Here is a 21139-nt window from a genome sequence, read left to right on the forward strand (position 1 = left end):
CACCGGATTTGTTTCAAACTTGGTATTTGAAGTTCGAAATGGACTCTACATCCTAAGACAGAAAATTCTCTGTGCAGGTTCACGTCTTCGTATAGACCCTATATAATGGTACTTCCCTATATTCGGTATTTTGACGACAATATTCACCGGAATTGTTTCAAATTTGGTATTTGAAGTTCGTAATGGATAATACAGCCTGAGACAGAAAATTGTCCATGCAGGTCCTCGCCTTCGTATAGACCCCATATAACGGTACTTTCCAATGTTAGGTATTTTCATGATTTTAGCGACATTTTTTACTGGAAATGTTTTAAATTTGGTATTTGAAGTTCGTAATGGATACAACAGCTTGTGATAGACGTCTTCATATAGCCCCGATATAATAGTACCTCCCTATATTTGGTATCTTGACGATTTTAGCTACATTATTCATTAGTTTTTTTTTTCAAATTTCGCAATAGAATATTGTAATGGCTTATGACAAAAGTTGCTTTTGCAGGTCCACGTCGTCGTGTAGAATATAATGGCTATATTCGGTATTTTCAAGATTTTAACAGAATTTTTAACGGATTTTATTTTTTGAAAATTGCCAAATTCGTTCCAAATGGTGGAGGGTATTCAATGTTAATGACATGAAACAATGCCAGGCTGCGTATGTATCCCCCCTTTTAACCATTTTATACTTCTAACACTGCCTTTACACGGTGACATTTTTTAACCATGCCATTTTTTTTTTGTTGGTAAAAGGTGTAGAGAGACAAGGATAGAAGAAAAAATGGCACGATAAGCCACCGCACAGGGTTACATGCCATTTTCTTTGCATTTCTCTTTTTGCTTCTTCTGAATTTTTTATGATTTTGACATTTCATATTTTTGATGCCTCTCTTTTATTGTGATGTGATGTTTTTAGTGATTGAATTGTATAGTGAATTATATGAAAATTAATCGGAAGTATTAAAAAGTAAAAAAAGAAAGTTAAAATAAAAGTTAATAATGCTATATTTAACACCTCAATAACTTTTTCCATCATTTCTTCTTTAGTTTCACACATTTAATTTTAAATCACTTCTTTATAAATATCTGTTACAAACAATTAGCTCTATACGAAATACTGAATAAAATAAAATGTCAGAAAAAATGGCAAGCACTATTATCGTAAAATGCCACCGTGTAAAGGCGCGAAGATTTACGCAGAAATTTTAAAAGAGAATTGATAAAAATGCCAGCTAAAAATTGCACCGTGTAAAGACAGTGTAATTTCTGTTTTATGGGTTGATTTGCGCTCGTCTGATTTTTCATAACTACTCACAATTTGGGCAAAACTTTTCGGTCGTTTTAAAGTATATATATCCAAAAGCTGAAATAAAAAATGAACTAAGCAACAGCAAAGGGCTTATCTTTGTATGGCGATTCGAAACTGTATACAGAAAAGCCGCCATTTGATGAAATATGAGAAAAACACTCATGGAAGGGGTATTTTCCTTTGACATTCACTTTCGAATCTTCATACAGAGACAGGCCTTTTGTATCCCACTCACTCCCTAAGGTACATTTTCTCTTTCTCCACGACACAGCCACGGCCAGCTCCTTATCATCTTCTTCCGGGTAATGTAACACCCATTGACGTTCATTTTTAAAACTGATTTCCGTTTTGTAACATATGTAAAAATTTCCATACATTTTCGGCAATGAATCAGTTACATTCGCCTATTTATATTAGCCAATGTATATATTTTTTGTGCCGATTCTCTGCTTGCAAAAACTAGCAAATGCCTCCTTATCACGATTTGAATTCACTCGAACATTAAAATCCTTGAGCAATATCGAACAATAGTCATCAACAATTTTAGATGAGCCTTTAAAAATACAGCCGAAAAGTCTCGATGGTAAGGTTTGACGGAATATAGGGTAATTCGTAGTGTATATTGCATACACCTGATGCTAGTTATGTTTCTATATCGTACCATATCGCAATATGCATCATTAGACGTTGCTTGTGGTTTGAACCCTAAAAAGGAACGAGCTTGCTACTAAATAATCCATTGATAATTATTATACATACAAAGGATACAATTGCAATTGAGAAATTCATTTCGCAGGGTTAATTTCAATACCCGTAATTTGTATAAATCAAAATAATGCTTAGATGTGGTGTTTTATAGTCCTCAGCAGTATTTCGTTTTTGGCTTCCATGACAATTGGGAATAGTTACTCGATATTTTAACACCGCGATTGTCTTTAAAAATAAAGAAATTAGGCTTAACACCAGTTTAATAAAAAAATCTTCAATTGTTTCAATTGAAATTGTTTCCAGTGGTAGGTAGTTTTACCCTGATCCCGGGAAACTATGTTTTTTCTTGTGGGACGGGACCAGGACACCAGATTTTTGATCCGAAAGTCCAGGGTAAAGACAATCTAGGTAGATAGAGTTGCTTCAAAATGAAATGTATGTACTTGATTTGTTAGACATTTTCTTTGTCATGCTTTTTCAGGAGGAAGGTTTTATCGCGGTTTCCGAGACGCCTTCAGCTATCAACGAAACAGACACAGTTGCTACAGCAACATGTATTTAGTCATGTACTCTGTTCTGGAAAGCTATAGGAAAACAAAACAATATTGAAAGCAGTCAGATTTTTAAAATATTTCTAATTTTTTTAAAAGAAAAATTGTGTTGCAGTTCCGATAACCCTTTTCCAATTGCGGAAACAATTTTCTTGCGTCTAAGTTACAGGGATTGTTCTTAAAAGTATAAAAGAGAAACTAATGTTGAAAACGGTTTTTAATATTGAATTTTAAAATATTTAAATACGTTTTTCAGCAAAGTTTGAGTTTACCCCTTGCTAACCACCTTCATCGGTTCCCGCCTTTAATGCAATTAATACGGAAGCTACGGGAACCTTCATTTGGGAATCATCATTTGTATGCAAAAACGTTAATAAATATTCCTATTATTATTGTATTTATTTATTTTGTTATTGTGTTATTTGTTAATTTTACTAATGTTTAATAATTTTATGTTTGCTTGAATGCAGTGTACAAGGATCGTTGCTGGCAAGCCATCGCCGTTAAGAAAACAGCTGCTTTCTTTAGACCACATCATTCACAATAACACTAAAGATTTATTTTGTAAAGTAGAGTACAGACTATCGTTCATGATAATAATTTTATTCGAGTAATTGATAAAACTGAGATTTTTCCAAATTTAATAACTACATATATAGAAAAAATCATTTCAACACCATTTATAGTGGACATGCAAACATTTAATCAAGTTAACCGCGATAAATACCAATCACAGTTAATTTTACCACAGAAGAAATTTATGAGTCACGTTTAATTTACATGAAATTTTATATCTTTAAATGTACTTTTAATAAGTAAAAAAATAAATTTAATCAATAAAAATATCTTTTTTACATTATAAAACTAAATACAACGAATAAATCTCCTTTAATAATACATTTGGTTTACTTTCACATTTTATTTTTGTACATGGATTTTAAGAACAATAAATCACTACAAATTTCGGGATTTTCGATTATTTGACTGTTTAATTTTCTCAAACATTCACTTCCCCGTGAACTCGCAGGTATTGTCATTAGCTGCAGGGCCAGTTGTGAGAGTATGGGATATTTGGAAGAATTATTATGCCACCATTGGCAAACATTGAAGCTATCATGGATTATTACATTCTCCAGACAATATAGGCGAAATTCCTCCTCAAGTGGGTCGAGGGTGCTAGAGCATTTTAATAGATCCGAAAAGAAGAAATCAATTTCTTTGGAAGTCTTGGTCTCCACAATTTCAGTATCCGCAGTGTTTGAAGTCTGTTCGGAATTTTCTTTGATATCTTTCATCTTTTGTAGACAAAATTCTTTGATGTCGTCTAAATCATTTGCCTGTTCTCGATTGGCAGGGGGATAGAGAAAGAATGCCGCTTTATGATAAATGCTGAGACTGGGTAGCCAAATTTCTGTTACAAATTTCAAAACTTGTGATTTAAAATCGCCAATTTCAATGGAATCATTTTGAGACGTTTCACACAGGGCCTTTAAACGATTTATCGAGGGAAGAACAAAATACAAGGAAGGCATATTATGATCCTGCAGGGCTTTGAAAATAATCTCGAATTTTTCAATTAAATCATTTAGAGATTGAATTATTTCAAAGATCTTCGGGGTTATGCCAAGAGTATCCAATTCATTCTGAGTCATGTTTTCAATAATTTTCCAATTTTCATTGATTAAATTTAGTAAATCATAATGACTGCTACCGGCGGAGGATAATTTTAAATGTTCCTTAGTTTTGGGTAAGATTTTAATAATGTCAACAACCTTTGGACAGGGACCCATGGCAGCATCCAATACTTGCCGAAATAAGGTCGTGGAACATGACAGTATTGTTTGTTTGCCCTGTGGCTCGTTTAACACATCTTCTTGTTTATTTGTAACCCATACTGTGTTCACATTTCCAATTGAATTTAAATTGAATTTTTTCCAATATCTATCCAGATGATCTCTTAAAGTCTCCGAGTTGTATTCATCGAAACGTAAACTTATGACACCCAAAACTATTTTGCATAATTGAATATCTTTTATGTAGTGCAAGGAGATTTTTATAAAATACCTTTTAGTATTTAAATCGCTCCAAATATATAATGAAATACTGAAACCATAATTTTTGTTAGTCATCAAATTTGCCATTTTATGGGTTTCCATTTCAGCCATTTGTTGTAGATGTGTTTTGAGATCCAATGGTGTTGGCAAAGCATTTTCAATTGCCAAACGCTCACCATATTTTGAACCCATTTTCAGGGTAAAGTTAAAGAATTTCTTAAATCCACTGCCATCTATTGTGTCAAGGGGCTGTGAGTCTTCTATGAGCCAATTTAGGCATCTTTTTAATATTTCAGTTTTATCCTCAGCCAAGAACTCTTTGATTTCATGGACCACAAAGCTACTGGTACCGGGTCCATAGAAGTTTGCCTTTTTACGGGGACCCATTATAAAACTATTGTAATTTTCATTGTTCGCGGTTGCATTAAATCGCCTTTCATCTTTTCTTTGTAAATTATTCTCAACATAGAATTCGTTATGCGTCGATAGTTCAGTGTCCTCCAAGAATATTTCCTCCTGTTTAATTTTATGCAATGCAATACCCTTATTTACCAATTGTTTCATCATATCATCATCTGGTTCTTCAATATTGTTCTCTTCGGCTATGAACTCTTTCATATCATAATTTTCCATATCATCACTGAATAGATCGCTATCATTGCCCATTGTTTCATCATCATCTTCACCATCGGTATTTTCCTCTTTTTTCCTTCGCTTTGAAATGTTAGTTTTTAAATCATGTCTACGCGACCATTGCATAAAACATATATGACGACGTAAATTCGATGAGGTTCGTCCAATGTATTTTAGAACTTTTTTACAGATCCGACAATAGACAAATCCCTCGACAATAGTATTATTATCTGCATGCAATATAAGGTCATAGAGAGCCCATACATCACTCCTACCGCGTAGATTGCGTACTAATTTGTAGGCGCCCGTTTGGATTTTTTGTAAAATTTCATCACGTTTATCGGCCATGGCGTATTATTTATTTTATAAGGGTGCTCAGTTCTGAAAATAAAACCAAAATGGTGTAGAAATAGATGTAATATGTTTCTTGCCTTAAGGTGGGAATACCTAAAGCGCTTATCTGGCTGGCTTCTTCGAAAATGAACAAAGGAGCCTAGGGCCAAAGTCGAACTAAGTCAACCTAAAACTCCTTTGTTCATCTACGAAGAAGCCAGCCAAATATGCGTTTTATGTATTTCCACCCTTATATTTTTATAGCCTTCCGGCTATGCAAGTATTTATTTTCCCTAAAGTCACCTTGCATAAGGTGTGTGTTCGATTTATAACGCTTTGGCCACCGGATGCAAATTATATTATAAATATGTAAATTGCATATTTACGAAACATTATTTAACTGCCAATACGAACATGGCATAAAAATACTAAACAAGCAATCCAACAATACACTATTGTGAATTGTCACACTACCATTCAAAGTGATAACAGCACATACAGTTGCTTACTAAATTCATCTCATGCGTGTGTACCCCACTTAAGCTATCGTATTTAGCATCCTTTGCAGTTATTGTGAATAGTCATTAAAACCTGACACCCAAAGAAATAAGCAAAATACATTGATACTTACCATGCATAAAATTGTTGTTATTTCTCTAACTTTGTTAATTTGTTTACTATTCGTCTGCTCACGAAAAGAAAATACTAATTGATTACCCTATGTATAGCAATAAATACAAAATATCGACACACGCAAATGCAAGACTTGTACAGGTTTAACTTATCTACCCAAAGAGGTTGCTGCAGTGACTGAATGTGTTCGTTGCTTTCGAGTGCTCGAAACGATGCATATGGTGTGGCATGCTCCTAAACGGCTATGTGTGTGTGTGCAATGTATCTGAGACATTTCTCTTGGGGTTTTTTCTCTTCTGCTTGCGTGAGAACATTTGTCGTAAACAAGTAAAACGAAATGAAAATAATTGGAGAGGACTGCTCTCTCGTGGAGATGTTTTTGTTTTGAAGCTTACACATTGCGGATGGACAACAAATGTGTAATTGTTGCTGTCGTATAGGTGGTAGGAAAAGATGTGGCTCGGCAATTAAAAGTAAAGCGTGATCCAGACATTTGTTTATTATTATTTATTATAAAGTTTCCTATTTCATGTCGTGGTGACAGATTTTAATACAGTATCCATGAAATGTCTATAAAATGAATTTTATGATGGGTGATATTTTGGATTATTATAAATCTTTTTTCGAATTTTTTTCCAGTGGTAGGTATTTTTACCCTAATTTCGGGAAACCAATTTTTTCTTAGGGGACCGAACCCGGGACCTAACTTTTGATCCGAAATTCTGGGGTTAAAACCCGGATCCACTTACCCGATATAGACAATATAGGTATCGTTTTAAAGCTCATAAAAATAGCTTGTACAAGTGGTCACATGATGGCGTTATTTATAAGCGATTCGAAAGTTATAGTCAAATTATTGATTTTGGAACCCGGATTTTTTATAAAACTCCAAAACGTCGAAAAGAGGGCCTATTATGGGGGTCAACAAAATTGATGCCAATTAATAGCAGACACTCTGACACTATCTTTTCGAAATGCTACAATTTGTCCCAATAACTTTTTCGGGTCCAGAGACATCCTCTCCGACTACCCGAAATACAGTTTTTCTAAATTTAACACTTGTTGAAAGTATCCGGACTTCGGCCGGGGCTTGAGATTTTCTTCTCTGGGTATGTCCCACACCGGCTAAGGAGAACCAAAGTTTTCCTTTTTTTTTCAAATTTTTGTCCCACACCGACTAACTCGAACCAAGGTTTTCTAAATTTGATACCTTTTGTAAGTACCCGGTCTTCGGCCGGGGCTTGAGGTTTTCTCCTCTGGGTATGTTCCACAAAGGCTAACGTGAACCAAAGTTTTCTAAATTTGACAATTTTTGCAAGTAGCTGGCCTTTGGCCGTAGCTCGAGACTTTCGCCTCTGGGCATGCCCCACAACGGCTAACGCTACTCCACTTTTTCAAAATTTCTCTTCTCGGTATGTCCCACACCGGCTAACGCGAACCAAAGTTTTCTAAATCTAATAATTTTTGTAAGTAGCCGGCCAAATATCATACCTGGACAAAAGTCCACAGGAACTTCCAATGTATATGCTTGCGAGTTCGGTGCGAAAGACGTGCATAACTTCACACTCTCATCTGACTCTTCGATCCAAGAACCCCAACCATTTCACATGAATCAGAAATAGGACCGAAAATGAATCCGAAGTTTCTTGTTCATTGCAGCAAGTAATCAGACAATTTGGTGCCTGCAAGACTCCGTCTCTATCACATGGCATCTTTGTCTGCATAAACGTCACTAAATGTATACAAATATTTATTTTATTATTTATTTGCTCATTTGATTAATGTTTAATTATTTTCTGTTTGTTTGAATTCGGATTACAACGCTCCTGTTGGAAAACCAACGCCGTTCAGGAAACAGCTGATTACTTAACGACAAACCATTCGCAATAACGCAAAAGTTTAATTACATAAAGTCGAGTACACACTGTCGACCATGTTTGTAGTTATATTCCTTTTACAACAACCAAAATATGCTCAAAAATAGTAAATATTTATTTTCACACCTTATTTTAAGGCATGTAATAAGCATGTTAGAAATAAAGGTAGTCATGTAATAATATGTTTACAATTTTTTTTCAAATTTATTCATTTGACAACATTTCAACCTATTGTATACACACAAAATCAGAGATGAGAACTGTTTTTTATGTATCGAAATTTGAAAAGGTAAATTACAGAAAATGCAGAACTGGAAATGCTAATTTGAAATGAGGTTACCTTTATTTCATTGTACCACGGTTATAAGGCTACAGGTAGATGTATCAACACTTATCATTCTTTCATTTTTACTACTTTGTATCGGCCAAAGATTTTTTTGGCTTCTTCCTCACTATTGGAATCTTCCAGAACTGCATGAATGTAAAAGTTTTTACACCGACAACCGATTTTGCCTTTATGATATCGAAAAAAGTTGCAGGCTCTGGAACAGACCATATAACTCTAGTTTCTAAATCATGTTTTTGAGACCATGGCAAAAAACAGATATGGAGAATTTGATGAGCTTCTGTCATCGTATGCCAGAATTATCTTACAGAAGTGACAATAAACAAACCCATCAACAAATATTTTATTGTATTGACGTAGTATTAAGATATGCAAAAGCCATATATTAAGGTGAGAATACATAAAACACTTTTTTGACTGGCTTAAGTCATCGGCTGTCTTCTTCGTAGAGGAAAAAGGGAGTTTTAGGTTGACTTAGTTCGATTTTAGCCTTACGCTCTTTTTTCCTTACCGAAGAAGCCAGTCAAAAAAGCGTTTTATGTATTCTCACCTTAACTTAAGGTCTGTTCCAGAACTGCTAGAATGTACAAATTTTTACTTATGTAACCGAGTTTTCCTTTATGTTATCGAAAAAAATTTCAAAGCTAATAGTCTACAATACCACAAAAATACATTTCGGTCGAATTTTTTTCGATATTGAATGACTGAATACTAAATATTGAGAAAAAATAATACATTATTACTGAGTACATTTTTCCTCCAAGATTTTGCAAACTCTCACTAACACAACTGTCAAAAAAGTTTTCAGATCTATTGTAGACAATCATCTTGCTCGTGTTTGGTTTTGTTTCCTTTGCATAGTGGCCTATATACATAGATCGGCCAGTAAGTCTATCTGACAACTTTGTTTGCTGACTAAAGAGATAATTGTGAGTTGATATCAAAAAAAAGTAAAGTCACAATAGTACAAAAACTAATTAGGGTGGAAATACATAAAGCGCATATTTGGCTGGCTTATTCGTAGATGAACAAAGGAGTTTTAGGTTGACTTAGTTCGATTTTGGCCCTGGGCTCCTTTGTTCATTTCCGAAGAAGCCAGCCGATGACTTAAGCCAGCCAGATAAGTGCTTTAGAAATCCCACCTGTAGATTGTTGTCAAAAAAATCTTCTTGTCCGGCATTGGCTTACAGAGTGGTAGAATTGAGAAGTTAAAATCATGTAATCATATTTTTGATTTGTTTTTTTTTTTTTTTTTCAAAATTATTAATTTGACAACTTTTCATTGTCAAAATGTATATTTTCAAATCCATTGTGTATACACAAATCAGAGATGGGAACCTAATTTCTATACAGTGAAACTTTACAAGGCAAGTTACAAAAAATGCAGAGATGGATATTCTTATTTGAAATGGCTTTACCTTCTTTATTTTACCTTGGGTTTGCAACAGTGGGTTGTGAAAAAATTCCTACAAATAAAGCAACAGTATTATGAAGACTATAAAATACTCCGCATAGCAGAAGAATACAGGTAGTCGCATATACACAGCTGCTGGGACAATAAACTGCCAAACCAATCTAGGAATTGAAAATTTTGAATGAAAAACTATTTATATTTGCAAAAATTGTTTAAAAATGTATATCTTAACAACCTCTGATAGGTGTCGTATGAGAAAGAACATATAAAAATCTACTTATTTTTGAAAAACCATTAAAGAATTTTTGACATATCAATGTTCCCAAGCGTTGATGCATCTACCTGTATTCTTTTACCATGAAGCTCGGTGCAAAAATAGAATCTGCTTTATTTCGAGTTGAAAACGACATTTCGGAGTTATGCTTGAAATCTGAATACTTCGAATTGAATCGCTCGAATATGAAGAACTTTATAGGGCTATCACACAAAAACTAGGAACATTTTTTGATGACATAATAAACGTGCAAAATATTAGCAACGCAATGTCCATAATGTTGTTGTTGTTATAGTGGCAAAATAGTGCTGTTGTTGTCGCTCTATTAAGTGCTAGAGTTCCCCCAAAGAGGGGAGGGTGTATTGTCTAGTCGTGTTCGTTGTTGCTGATTCACATGCATTTTGATGAAGACACCTAACTCTCGAAGGTGGTGGGGAGAAGTAAACGAAAAAAAACCTTGCATGTACGCAAGAGAAAGAGAGTGAATGACAAATATGAGAGATGGGGTCACAGTACGAATTCCATTTAACATGCCGTATGTACGTCGTATGACATCGTATGGTGAGCTGTTGCTAATGTTGTTGTTGTTTTTTTTTTGGCATTTGCTGTTGTGTTTTTGTTTTAGTTGTTGTTGTGGTATGCATTTGTTTGGTTTGTGTGTGTGACGAGTGTTTTTTTCTTGCATTTGGGCAAGGAATACGTTCAGTGATGAGAATTTACAGAGATAGTAGTACAAAAATTACACATTTGGTACATTAATGTGTAACATTGCCTTTTAAACGATTTTAAGTCAAATAAAAAGATTAGTTTTTTACGTTCTATTTAAATACTTGTTTCCAGCCCTGCATTTTAAATAATTGATCTCTTTTAATTTATATTCATTAAAAGCATATTCCCATCTCTGATGCCAAGGAACTATGATTATAATGAATATACATTTTGAGATGTTATTGAAGGTATAATCATGGTAGAATTTAGAAGGTAACGTCATGCATTCATATATTTGCTATTTCTCTTTTTCAAAATAATTGATTTAACAAAATCTCATTAAAATATGTATATTTATAAATCCATTGTATATTCACAAATCAGAGATGGGAATCGGTTTTTCTATGAAGTGAAATTTTACAAGGTAAATTACAGAAAATTCAGAAATGGAAATACTTATTTGAAATGATTTTGACTTCCTAATTTTACCATGGATATAGTTCTCACATACAAAATTTCATCCGAATTGATATTAAAATCCACAAAGCCACAAAATCTAGAATCTCCTCGATAGTATAATAAGAATCTATTCATGGCACAACAATAGAGGTAGACTAATCGAATATGTTAACTCTTTTCAGATGTACTAGACATTTTCATTTTTTTTTTTTTTTGAAATTAAATTGATTTTCATATCTTAAATATCTACGTATGACGAGTGGCATATTTTACCAAAATAATAATATTTTTTCAGAGTTTCAAGACACGTAAAACAAGTAAATAGTCCATATCTTAGGAAGTCGAATTTCGTTTATCTTGGGCTACGCTTAAACAAATAGAGATTTTAACCCTTCATTGCAAGGAAAACATTTTCATCGCCATTTAGTCAATCATTGAAGACTAAAAACCCAGAAATAACCTACTGAAAAATATTCTCAATGCCTGATCTATGGATTCCGTACTAAAAGGATTATTACCTATGTTGAAAAATGACTTAGAGAATCCTACGACAGGTTAAGATTATATTCTTCCTTATTAGAGGATATAAAAGGCATGAAAATTACAAAATATTTGGTAAAAATAATTCTAAATATCTTGCAAGTTGTACGCCCATTTTTAAGGAAGACCTATAGAATATAAATTTGAAAAAGAGCGGATTAAAAAAACTGTAGTCGTGTGATTGTATGAGACTGCATTGCTAATTGCACCGAGGTAATATCCATATTATAGCCTGTTCCAGAAATGTGAGATTGTAAAAATATTTACTACGATAACCGAGCTTCCCTTTATGATATCGAAAAAAAATTGCCAAACTAGTAGATTTTTGCAGGTTCTGGAACAGAGCAAATATTATATTTCTTTGTCATAAGTTGTGCGTACATTTCGAAGGACATAGACTAAAGAATATATTGACGAAGAAAGGCTCTCATCGAAAATTGTGAATCAGAAGATGTCGTTTGAGGTTTATAATTGAAAATACTTAAGTCATTCAAAATCTTCCACAGAAAATGTTAACATTTTCAAAGAAAATAATTTACGGCACGAAAAGAGAAAGGATAATCCGATTTTGCTCTAACTTTGAGAATCCTATTATTTGCATCAGTGCTAGGTCAGGTGCGAAAATGGACAATATCGGTCCACTCCATCAAGTACCTCCCCCACAAAGGGTCAAAATTTTGAATAATTATAACTCTTATAAAATGTGATATAAGTATCCGGTGCTCTTCAAATTACACATATCACAATATTTTTATTAATCCAAGGTCTGGTGGGAAGATGGAATATATAGGACCACTCCTTCTGGTACCTCCCCCTTCAAAGGGTTAAAATTTTGTATAACCATGAAGCTCATAAAACACGAAACTATCCTTCGATTCCATTCAGACTTGGTAGATCTCAATATTTCCATTAACATAAGATTTGCTACAAAGATGGTAGAGATCGGACTATTCCTTCTGGTACCTCTCCCACAAAGGGTCAACGTTTTGAATAACAAACACGATCATAAAATCTGAAATAAACATCTGGTTCTCTTCAGATACACATATCACAATATTTTTATTAACCCAAGGTCTGGTATGAAGGTGGAATATATCGGTCCACTCCTTCTGGTACCTTTCCCACAGAGGTTCAAAATTTTGAATATTCATGAGGCTCATAAAACACGAAATTAACATTCGATTCCATTCAGACTTGGTTCATCTCAATATTTTCGTCAACACAAAATCTGTTATAAAGATGGTAGAGATCACACTATTTCTCCTGGTACTTCCCCCAAATAGAATTCAAGATTTTCGAATAACAAAACACTCAAAAAAGCGAACTCTCTTCAAATTTCACACATCTAAATATTTTTACTAACGCACAATCTGTTGTGAAAATGATATATATATATATATATATATATATATCTACCAACCCCTTCTGGTACCTCACCCACAAAGAGTCACAATTTCCAATACTATTATCTGTCATAACTTGCAAAACAAGTCGGCGATTCTTTACAACTTGTCATATCTAAATTTTTTTCTTAAGCAGAAATCTGATCATGGTAAAATTAAGAAGGTAAAGTCATTTCAAATTAGCATACCCATCTCTGGATTTTCTGTAATTTGCCTTGTCAAATTTCACTTCATAAAAACTAAGTTTCCATCTCTGATTTTTTTAATTTACAATAAATTTATAAACACTTATTTTGACAATGAGATGTTGTCAAACGAATTATTTTGAAAAAATCGTAAACATATGATTTCATGACTTTACCTCCAAGTCTGAAGTTGTTTTCATTTGTTCAAAATCTTTCTTCATTTTTAAAATCATTTAAACAGCAGGAAAATGAATGAAATGTCTGAATTTTCTTTCAAAAATATGATCTAAGTAGTTCTATCTTTTAATTTCATGGCAAAAATGGAGAAAAGCTTCAATGCGCGTATAGCAATTTACGCGTCTTCCAATCATTTATTTTTAAAATATTCTGTATTTATTTTTCAAAAGTAGCAGAAGTCGGGCACACTCAGAAAAAAATTGTAATCAGCTAGTAACTCTAAATTACATTTTTATTGTACCATGGCTATATCTAAATATTTCTATTAACCAGAAATCTGAAATGAATATGTAGTTGATAAAAATTTATGATTACACGCATAAAATTGGATAAAAATATTCGATTTTCTTCAAATTTTGCAAAAATGGAATACTTCGGTCTGCTATATCTGTTACCTCACGCATATTTCCACATTTTCCAAAAAATTTGCACATATCTCATATAAAGTATAGGAAGTGGACGATATAGTCCAAATCTGGCACATTGTAATATTTTTTAACAGTCTTAGGTCAGATACGAATTGGTCAGAAATGTTGGCCAACTGCTTCGAAACCTCACCCGTAAAGGGTCAACAGTTTGAATAATCAAAACTCAAGCCGGGGGTATATATCTGTCGGCAAAGCCACCTGATACTATTTTCCTTATTTTGTCATTCTTTTAAACAGTCAAAGAATATTTGTTGAAAATTCCGTTTTTTACAATTTCCCCATGGAAGGTAATGTCATGTGATCATATGTTTACAATTTTTTCAAATTTATATATTCGACAACATCTCATTGTCAAAATCTATATTCATAAAATTTATGATATTTATTTATGACATAAATCAATTATATACACAGAAAATCAGAGATGTGAACTGTTTTTTATGCATTTAAAAATGTACAAGGTAAATTACAGAAAATGCAGAGCTGGGAATGTTAATTTGAAATGAGGTTACTTTTATTTCATTGTACCATGAATTTCCCATTGTTGTTCTTCATTTTTTCCATGGTACAATAAGGAGGTAGAACAGCTTTGTAAAAGTACAGTAATACAGCGCTGACGCTATTCCCGCTTCCTGTCAGAATTATTCAAAATTATAGGCAACAAGTGGTTTGCATTTATTTGATATTTTTTGCTCATTGAACAGTGTGGCTTGTTTGTTCGGGATACCGTAGTATTTTGTTGTTGCAAAATGGTCAGGCTTATCCCTTTATTGTTGTTTTTATAAAAACAACGTTTGTTTATTAGTGGAGAACGATGGTAATGTTTACCAGGGGGTAAGGCAGGGAATACCTAGGTTTCGGAAAGAGCCACCAATCCTCATCAGTTCCCTTGTTTTTGTCTGGGATATTCATTTCTAAAATGAGTCAAATAGCGCGAACGATTTTTTCTCAAAAATATGATCCAAATTACTCAATCTTTTAATTTCATGGCATAACTGGTCAATAGCTTTAATGCGTGAACGGCAATGTACGTGTCTTCCAATCATTGGTTTTGAAAATATTTTTTTTTTCATTTTTCAAAAGAATAAATACCTACACAAAATTGGCAGAAGTCGGGCACACTTAGAAAAAAATAATCATTGTACCATGATAAAACCGGGTTCCCATCTCTGATTTGTGTACATACAATGGATTTTTTGAAATACAAAATTTTGACAATGAGATGTCAAATGAATAATTTTTGAAAAAATTGTAAACATCTGATTTCATGACTTTACCTTCTTAATTTTAATTTTAAAAATTATATGGGTATTCTTATTTGAAATGACTTTACCTTCTTAAATTGACCATGTGTTATGTTATCATGAGATTAAGTTTTATAATTTTGTCATTCTCTTTAAATCTCAAGGAATATTTGTTGAAAATTTCGTTTTTTACAATTTCCCATTGTTGTTCTTCATTTTTTCTCTACAATTATTTTTCTTTATTTTTTTTTTATCTTATTTTATTTATTTTTTCTTATTTTATTTATTTTTTCTTATTTAAACAACAAATTCACAATTAATGGCAATGTGTACTCTTTTGTTACAATTTATTAAATGCCATCTCCAACGTCAGTTCATTTGCCATCACTGTTGTGAGTTTTGTTTGTTTTGGTTTGTAACTCTCAATCGGGTCAGTGGCGAAAGAGCGCGTGTGAGGGAGAGAGAGGGAGAACGTAGAAACGAGAGGTTGGCAACTGAATGAAATGAATGTGTGTTGTCTGTCGTCGTGAGTTGCGATTGCCATGGCTCTGTTTTTTGTTTTGTTTTGGTTGTTTTTTTTTTCATTGGTAAAATTTGCCGAATGCTACGACTCGCACAAGTTGTTCTAGTCTCCTGACGAGGGCCCTGTTTGCTTTGGCTAAGTTAATTTTAAAACTTAGCTGCGACGGCATACACAATAAGCAATATTTTCAGCTGATTTATTTTTTTTCGGTGGGGTTTTTTTTGTGTATTTCGATGCTGCTGCTGGTGGCGGGCTGTCTGTCTGACAGTCTCTCTGTCATTTTTGTGTGTGTGTATTATTCCCAGTAAAAAATTGGATCATCCAACGATTAATCGTAGGACGCTCCTTTTCGAGCAATGGAGTACTCCTTAAATCTCCGACTCTCTTGCATTTTATACTCTTTTTTAACATTGCATGTCCTAGGAGGCGAGCACTCCTTTTGAGCTCCCATTGGATGACAGACGGAGTACTCGTTTTCATCTCGGAAAGGAGGACAAAGGGAGTAATCTTTGTTATCTCCTGAAAGAGCATAGACGGAGTACTCGTTTTCATATCGGAAAGGAGGACAAAGGGAGTAATCTTTGTTATCTCCTGAAAAAGCATATAGGGAGTACTCCTTTTGATCTCGGAAAGGAGAATCAAGGGAGTAATCTTTGTTATCTCCTGAAAGAGTAAAAGAAAGTAAAGAAGTAAAAGAAAAGAGTAAAATAAAGAATATATATTTTATCATTTATTTTTAACGAAAAAAAAACAAATAATTCATTTTTGTACTATAATTTCTTATAATTAAAAAAACATATTAAATACTTTATTTATTTAGATTTTAGGCTGTAGGTTTGCCGGTAAAATGTTGCCTTACATTTGCGAAAGGCCAACTTAAAAGATTTTTCAAATTCAGGATAAGTTTCGTAGGTGTCTCTGAGTGATTCTGCAAAAATAAAGGAAAAATAAACATCATGTACATATTATTTAAAACACGTTATAAAATCAAGCTATTACCGAAATAAAAAAAGTTAAACAACCGATATTTGTTTATGGCTGTCTTATTTTTAGCTCCATCCCAATTTACCCGAAGCAAAATATTGTCACCAATCATTGCATGTAACGCCTTTTCTATTTTGTCTTTGCCAAATTTTAGTTTCATATATGATATCTGAAAATAATTAAAGATAAATATAATTAGCTTTTAGTACCAAATTCACTTAAATTATGCATTAAAAACTCTGGCTTACCACTTCTGATTCAGGCTCGTTATTAACTAATTGTTCTGCCGAATTTAATTCCTCTAGTGAATTTATTGGAAAAATTTTGAGATCCTTGCTAGTTGGGCGTATGTGTTTAACGACCTGTTCTAACAAAATTGTCTGTTTACACATAATTTTCTTTAAAGCTTCGACTTCAGTTTGAAGGAGATCAATTTTGTTTTCCAATTTTTTATTGGTGTTTTTTGTTTCATTGTTTGTTTCTAGAAATGAACATAAAATCAAATAATTACTATGATAAAAAATATAAAAAGAGCTATGAGTTAACATTACCTGCGACATTATTCGGTGTGCTTTGTACAGTTTCATCCGTAAAAACTGATTGAGTTTGGAATATGTTCGCATTAAAATTCATGGTTCTTAAGGTAGAAAAATAGTTTGAAATATAGTTTAAATATTAGTATTTACTAAATTTGACAGTGGTGTAGAATAGGAATAAATACAAAATATTCCCCATCAGGTACGCAAAATATCTTGCAATATATGTCACGCATGTTAATTTTCTCTCGGTGGATATTTAGTGTTTTCGCCTTACAAATTCCTAAACACTTTTTAGAGTCCACTGGGTACTGAAACAAGCTTACTGCATCTGTAAATGCGTTACCGACTACGTATTCTTCGCCGCTATCTACCAAGAAACCATATACTTTAATTGGAACCATACTCATAGTGAAGCAAAAATTGTCAGGAGATTTTCCGGATAAGAAATATGTGTCGAACTTGTATCTCATAAACAAGTTGTTTCTGTGTTTTTGCCCAAGTGGTAAGAATTTAGGATCATTTGTTTTCAAAAGCAAATGCCGCTCCATGCATCGATTATTTAGCTGTTGGCTAATGTATGATGGTTTCCGACAATCTTTTTTTAAGGTTTGCAAAAAGTTCTCATATTTATATGATGAAAAATTTTCTACATTTCCAAAGTTTTCCACGCATTTCGCCAAATGTAGTAAATTGTGCACGTTATAACTGATCTTATCACTTCCATATATCAAGGCAAAATCGGCAACAAAAGCTTCCATTAGTTGTTGAACGCATTGCAAATTCTTATGACAATTTGAAGGACACGAAACCATCCGATATGCTGTATGTAATAGTAAAAAGTGTGTATATAAATCCTCATGCAATATGTTTTTAAAAATAATTATTCCCGTGTAAAGCACAACTTGCCGGAATTCCTTTGCCTTCCACCTGCATACCTCGTCAAATAGTCTACCTTTTCGAGCAAACTCCTTTGGGGTATACTTCGCAATATACAATATTTTGCGATTTAATTCATTTATTTCCGCTACATTTAACTTTGATTTTGTATGCTTGTTTTGTAAAATTAAACGCAACATCTTTTTAAACACTCCAAGGTCAATCAAATGCATAGTGTCAAGCGGAAATTGTGTGACCATCTTAATGTTGCATAATTCCAAAGGGTGAGTTTCGCTACGAAATTGCTGTATGTGATATGCTTGACTTTTTCGTGCTAGGAAAGCTTCATCAGTCCTGGCATTTCCGGGTACTATAGCATAATTTAGTCTCTTATTTTTATATGAAGCTTCTTGCTCACATTTCGAACATCCTTGCGCAGAAGTGTGTCCCACTGTACCGGTTAAAAAAGCCCTTGCAGGTGTGTCACAAACAAAAAGTCTAATTTTGGGTGTAAAGTATTTATCACCAATTTTAAAACCTTCATTTTTCAAATAGATGTATTCCTCCACAAATCTTTTTAAGAAATCCTTTACATCCGGAGGTTTTGATTTACCAATATAAGTAGCAATTAAAAATGGTTGTGAGTTTTTGAACTCTGAGAAAGAACATAAGATTGGCCATAATGACGTTGATGAGCTTTTATAAAGCGGCATTCCATCCACAAATACATCAAGAAGTAATTCGGACTTTGCATTCAACAGCAAGTATTGGCCATGCATCATCAGCGCTTTTTCTAATCCAAAATGAAAATATTCACCTGGTGGCATTTGTGATATTGACGGGCTCTCATTAGGGCAATAAGAGTTTTCTGCATATAACGCTTTCAACAATGTTTCCTTGCATAGTGCAACATTAATACCTTCACTTTTTAAAATGCTAAGAAGCGAATTACAGCATTCGTTGGAAACGCGATTATTTATTACCCACGAAGCAAGCTTCCGATCAATACAATCTTTTTTTTCACTGCTGAAACTCGTATCATTTGGATTCATTTCGTCATGAATATTAAAGTTTTCCGATTGGCTACCCTCATTTGATGACTGATTAATTTCTATAGGTGCCGAAAGTTCCTGATCAGTAAGAGTCTGCCGAGTACAATTTGAGAAATTTTCAATTTCTTTTTTTACAAGCCGTCTAAGATGACGTTTAGAAACAAAATTATCACACATTATTTTACCAATTGATTTTTTTAATTACACTTTTTTAATTTTTTTAATTACACTTTATTTACACTTACAACACGTGTTTCACTTCAGACGGACACAAGAAAACTGAGCAAATGGACGGACAACCATAAAGAAATAATCGAACATGACGAAAGCAACAGTTAAACAACAGTTACACCAAACAAAAAAAAACATGCCAAAAATGCTTTGATGCATCCCTTATTGATCCATTTGGAGCATAAGGCGAGACATCAATTTTTTTCCAACTTCGTGGAATTTTTTGGCAAAACAAAATTCATACATTGCTCGCTTATTACTCCAAATGGATGAAGAAATCATTACTCCTCTATTGCTCGGTTGAGGATTACTCCAAATATTTTTTACTGGGTTGTTATTGTTTTGTTAGACATTATTGCTGTATTGTGAGTGTATTTACTTGTTCATCTTGTGTTTTTATGAGATGTTGCTGGGTAATTCAAATGGAATGGAAAAGGAGGAGGAGGGGGTGGGGGATTTACGCTACGCTTGCCCAGGTTAAAGTGTTAAATAGTATTTTTTGCAATTGATTTGATTTAACTGCGAAATTTTGTATAATTTTTTTTAGTTTTCGGGGGGTTTGAGGGGAGAGTAACAAATTTCTCTTTTTGTATCTACAACTTGGAGTCTGCAGAATTCTGTATACTATGGCTGCTGCTTATTCTTCTTCTTGTCAGCCAGCCAGCCAGTACTTACGTAGGTATGTATCCCCAAAAATATAAATGCAGGGCAAATAGGTTGGATTGGTATTGTACTGTACTTTCCCAAAAAATCTATGGCCAGATGGTGTTTCACCAAAAAAAAAAAAAAAAAAAAACATTGATGGATAGGAGGGGCTGCAGAAGGGCAGAAAGGCTGCATGGTTTGGCAAATGTTTTTGGCATTCTTCTTCTTCTTCCTCCATGCCAACTGCAATTCAGCTAAAGTTGGGAACTTGGGTACTAACATTTTTTTGGTTTTTAGAAAAGTTCAGATCACACACATACACACCTACGTAGCATGTTTACACTGGTGTTAGTTTGTCTTCAGTGAAACGTGTTGGATTGTAATGAACTATGCTTGTTGTTGTCAGGTCGGGTAGGGTAGGTAGGTGGGTATTAATTTTTTTTTTTCGAAAACGTGTAACGGATAATGGGTTTTTGCTTAGCTGGATGGATGGATGGAAGAATGGGCTGGCTTGACTTGCTTGGTAGGTAGGTAGGTATGTATGACCAAATCTGTGGTTTGGGAATTAGTTTTGTTACTTTGTTGTTGTTGTTGTGTCTCAAGTTCACACAATGTTGTTTTAATTATTGCTAATTTGTTTGTGTGGGCGTGTGGGTGTGTGTGTGGCTTTAGATTTTGTGTTTGACGACGACGGGGGTCTGGAAACCATAATCGATGATTCCGAAAAATAATTTTATGGAATAATTATGGAATTTCAATAAAAAAGAAGTCAAATATTATCAGTCGTTATGACTTTTCAAACTGTTGGCCCTTTAGGGGGGAGGTTCCCAAGCAGTTGGGCAACATTTCTGACCAGTTCGTATCTGACCTAAGACTGATAAAAAATATTACAACGTGGCAGATTTGGACTATATCGACTACTTCCTATATTTTATATGAGATATGTGGAAATTTTTGGA

General features: G+C 33.6%; 1 protein-coding gene across 1 annotated transcript; it reads right to left on the minus strand.

Moving 5' to 3' along the window:
• Positions 1-16609: 16609 nt before the first annotated feature.
• Positions 16610-19613, minus strand: LOC131802346 (uncharacterized). Its single transcript, XM_059122518.1, has 5 exons — positions 19550-19613; positions 17389-17474; positions 17086-17318; positions 16853-17006; positions 16610-16781 (listed from the first exon to the last, which is right to left on the minus strand). The coding sequence occupies exons 2-5, from the start codon at positions 17468-17470 to the stop codon at positions 16666-16668; spliced, it is 585 nt and encodes a 194-aa protein (XP_058978501.1). The 5' UTR covers positions 17471-17474; positions 19550-19613; the 3' UTR covers positions 16610-16665.
• Between the last annotated feature and the right edge of the window lie 1526 nt (positions 19614-21139).

Source organism: Musca domestica, unplaced genomic scaffold (assembly GCF_030504385.1).
Source record: "Musca domestica strain aabys unplaced genomic scaffold, Musca_domestica.polishedcontigs.V.1.1 20, whole genome shotgun sequence".
In the NCBI taxonomy this organism is placed as follows: Eukaryota; Metazoa; Arthropoda; class Insecta; order Diptera; family Muscidae; genus Musca; species Musca domestica.

Coding starts and splice junctions, on each gene's coding strand:
- LOC131802346 (XM_059122518.1), bottom strand. CDS start 17,470: ATGAATTTTAATGCGAACATATTCCAAACTCAATCAGTTTTTACGGAT. Junction 17,319..17,388: donor CACACCGAATAATGTCGCAG/GTAATGTTAACT, acceptor GTTCATTTCTAG/AAACAAACAATGAAACAAAA. Junction 17,007..17,085: donor ACGAGCCTGAATCAGAAGTG/GTAAGCCAGAGT, acceptor AATTATTTTCAG/ATATCATATATGAAACTAAA.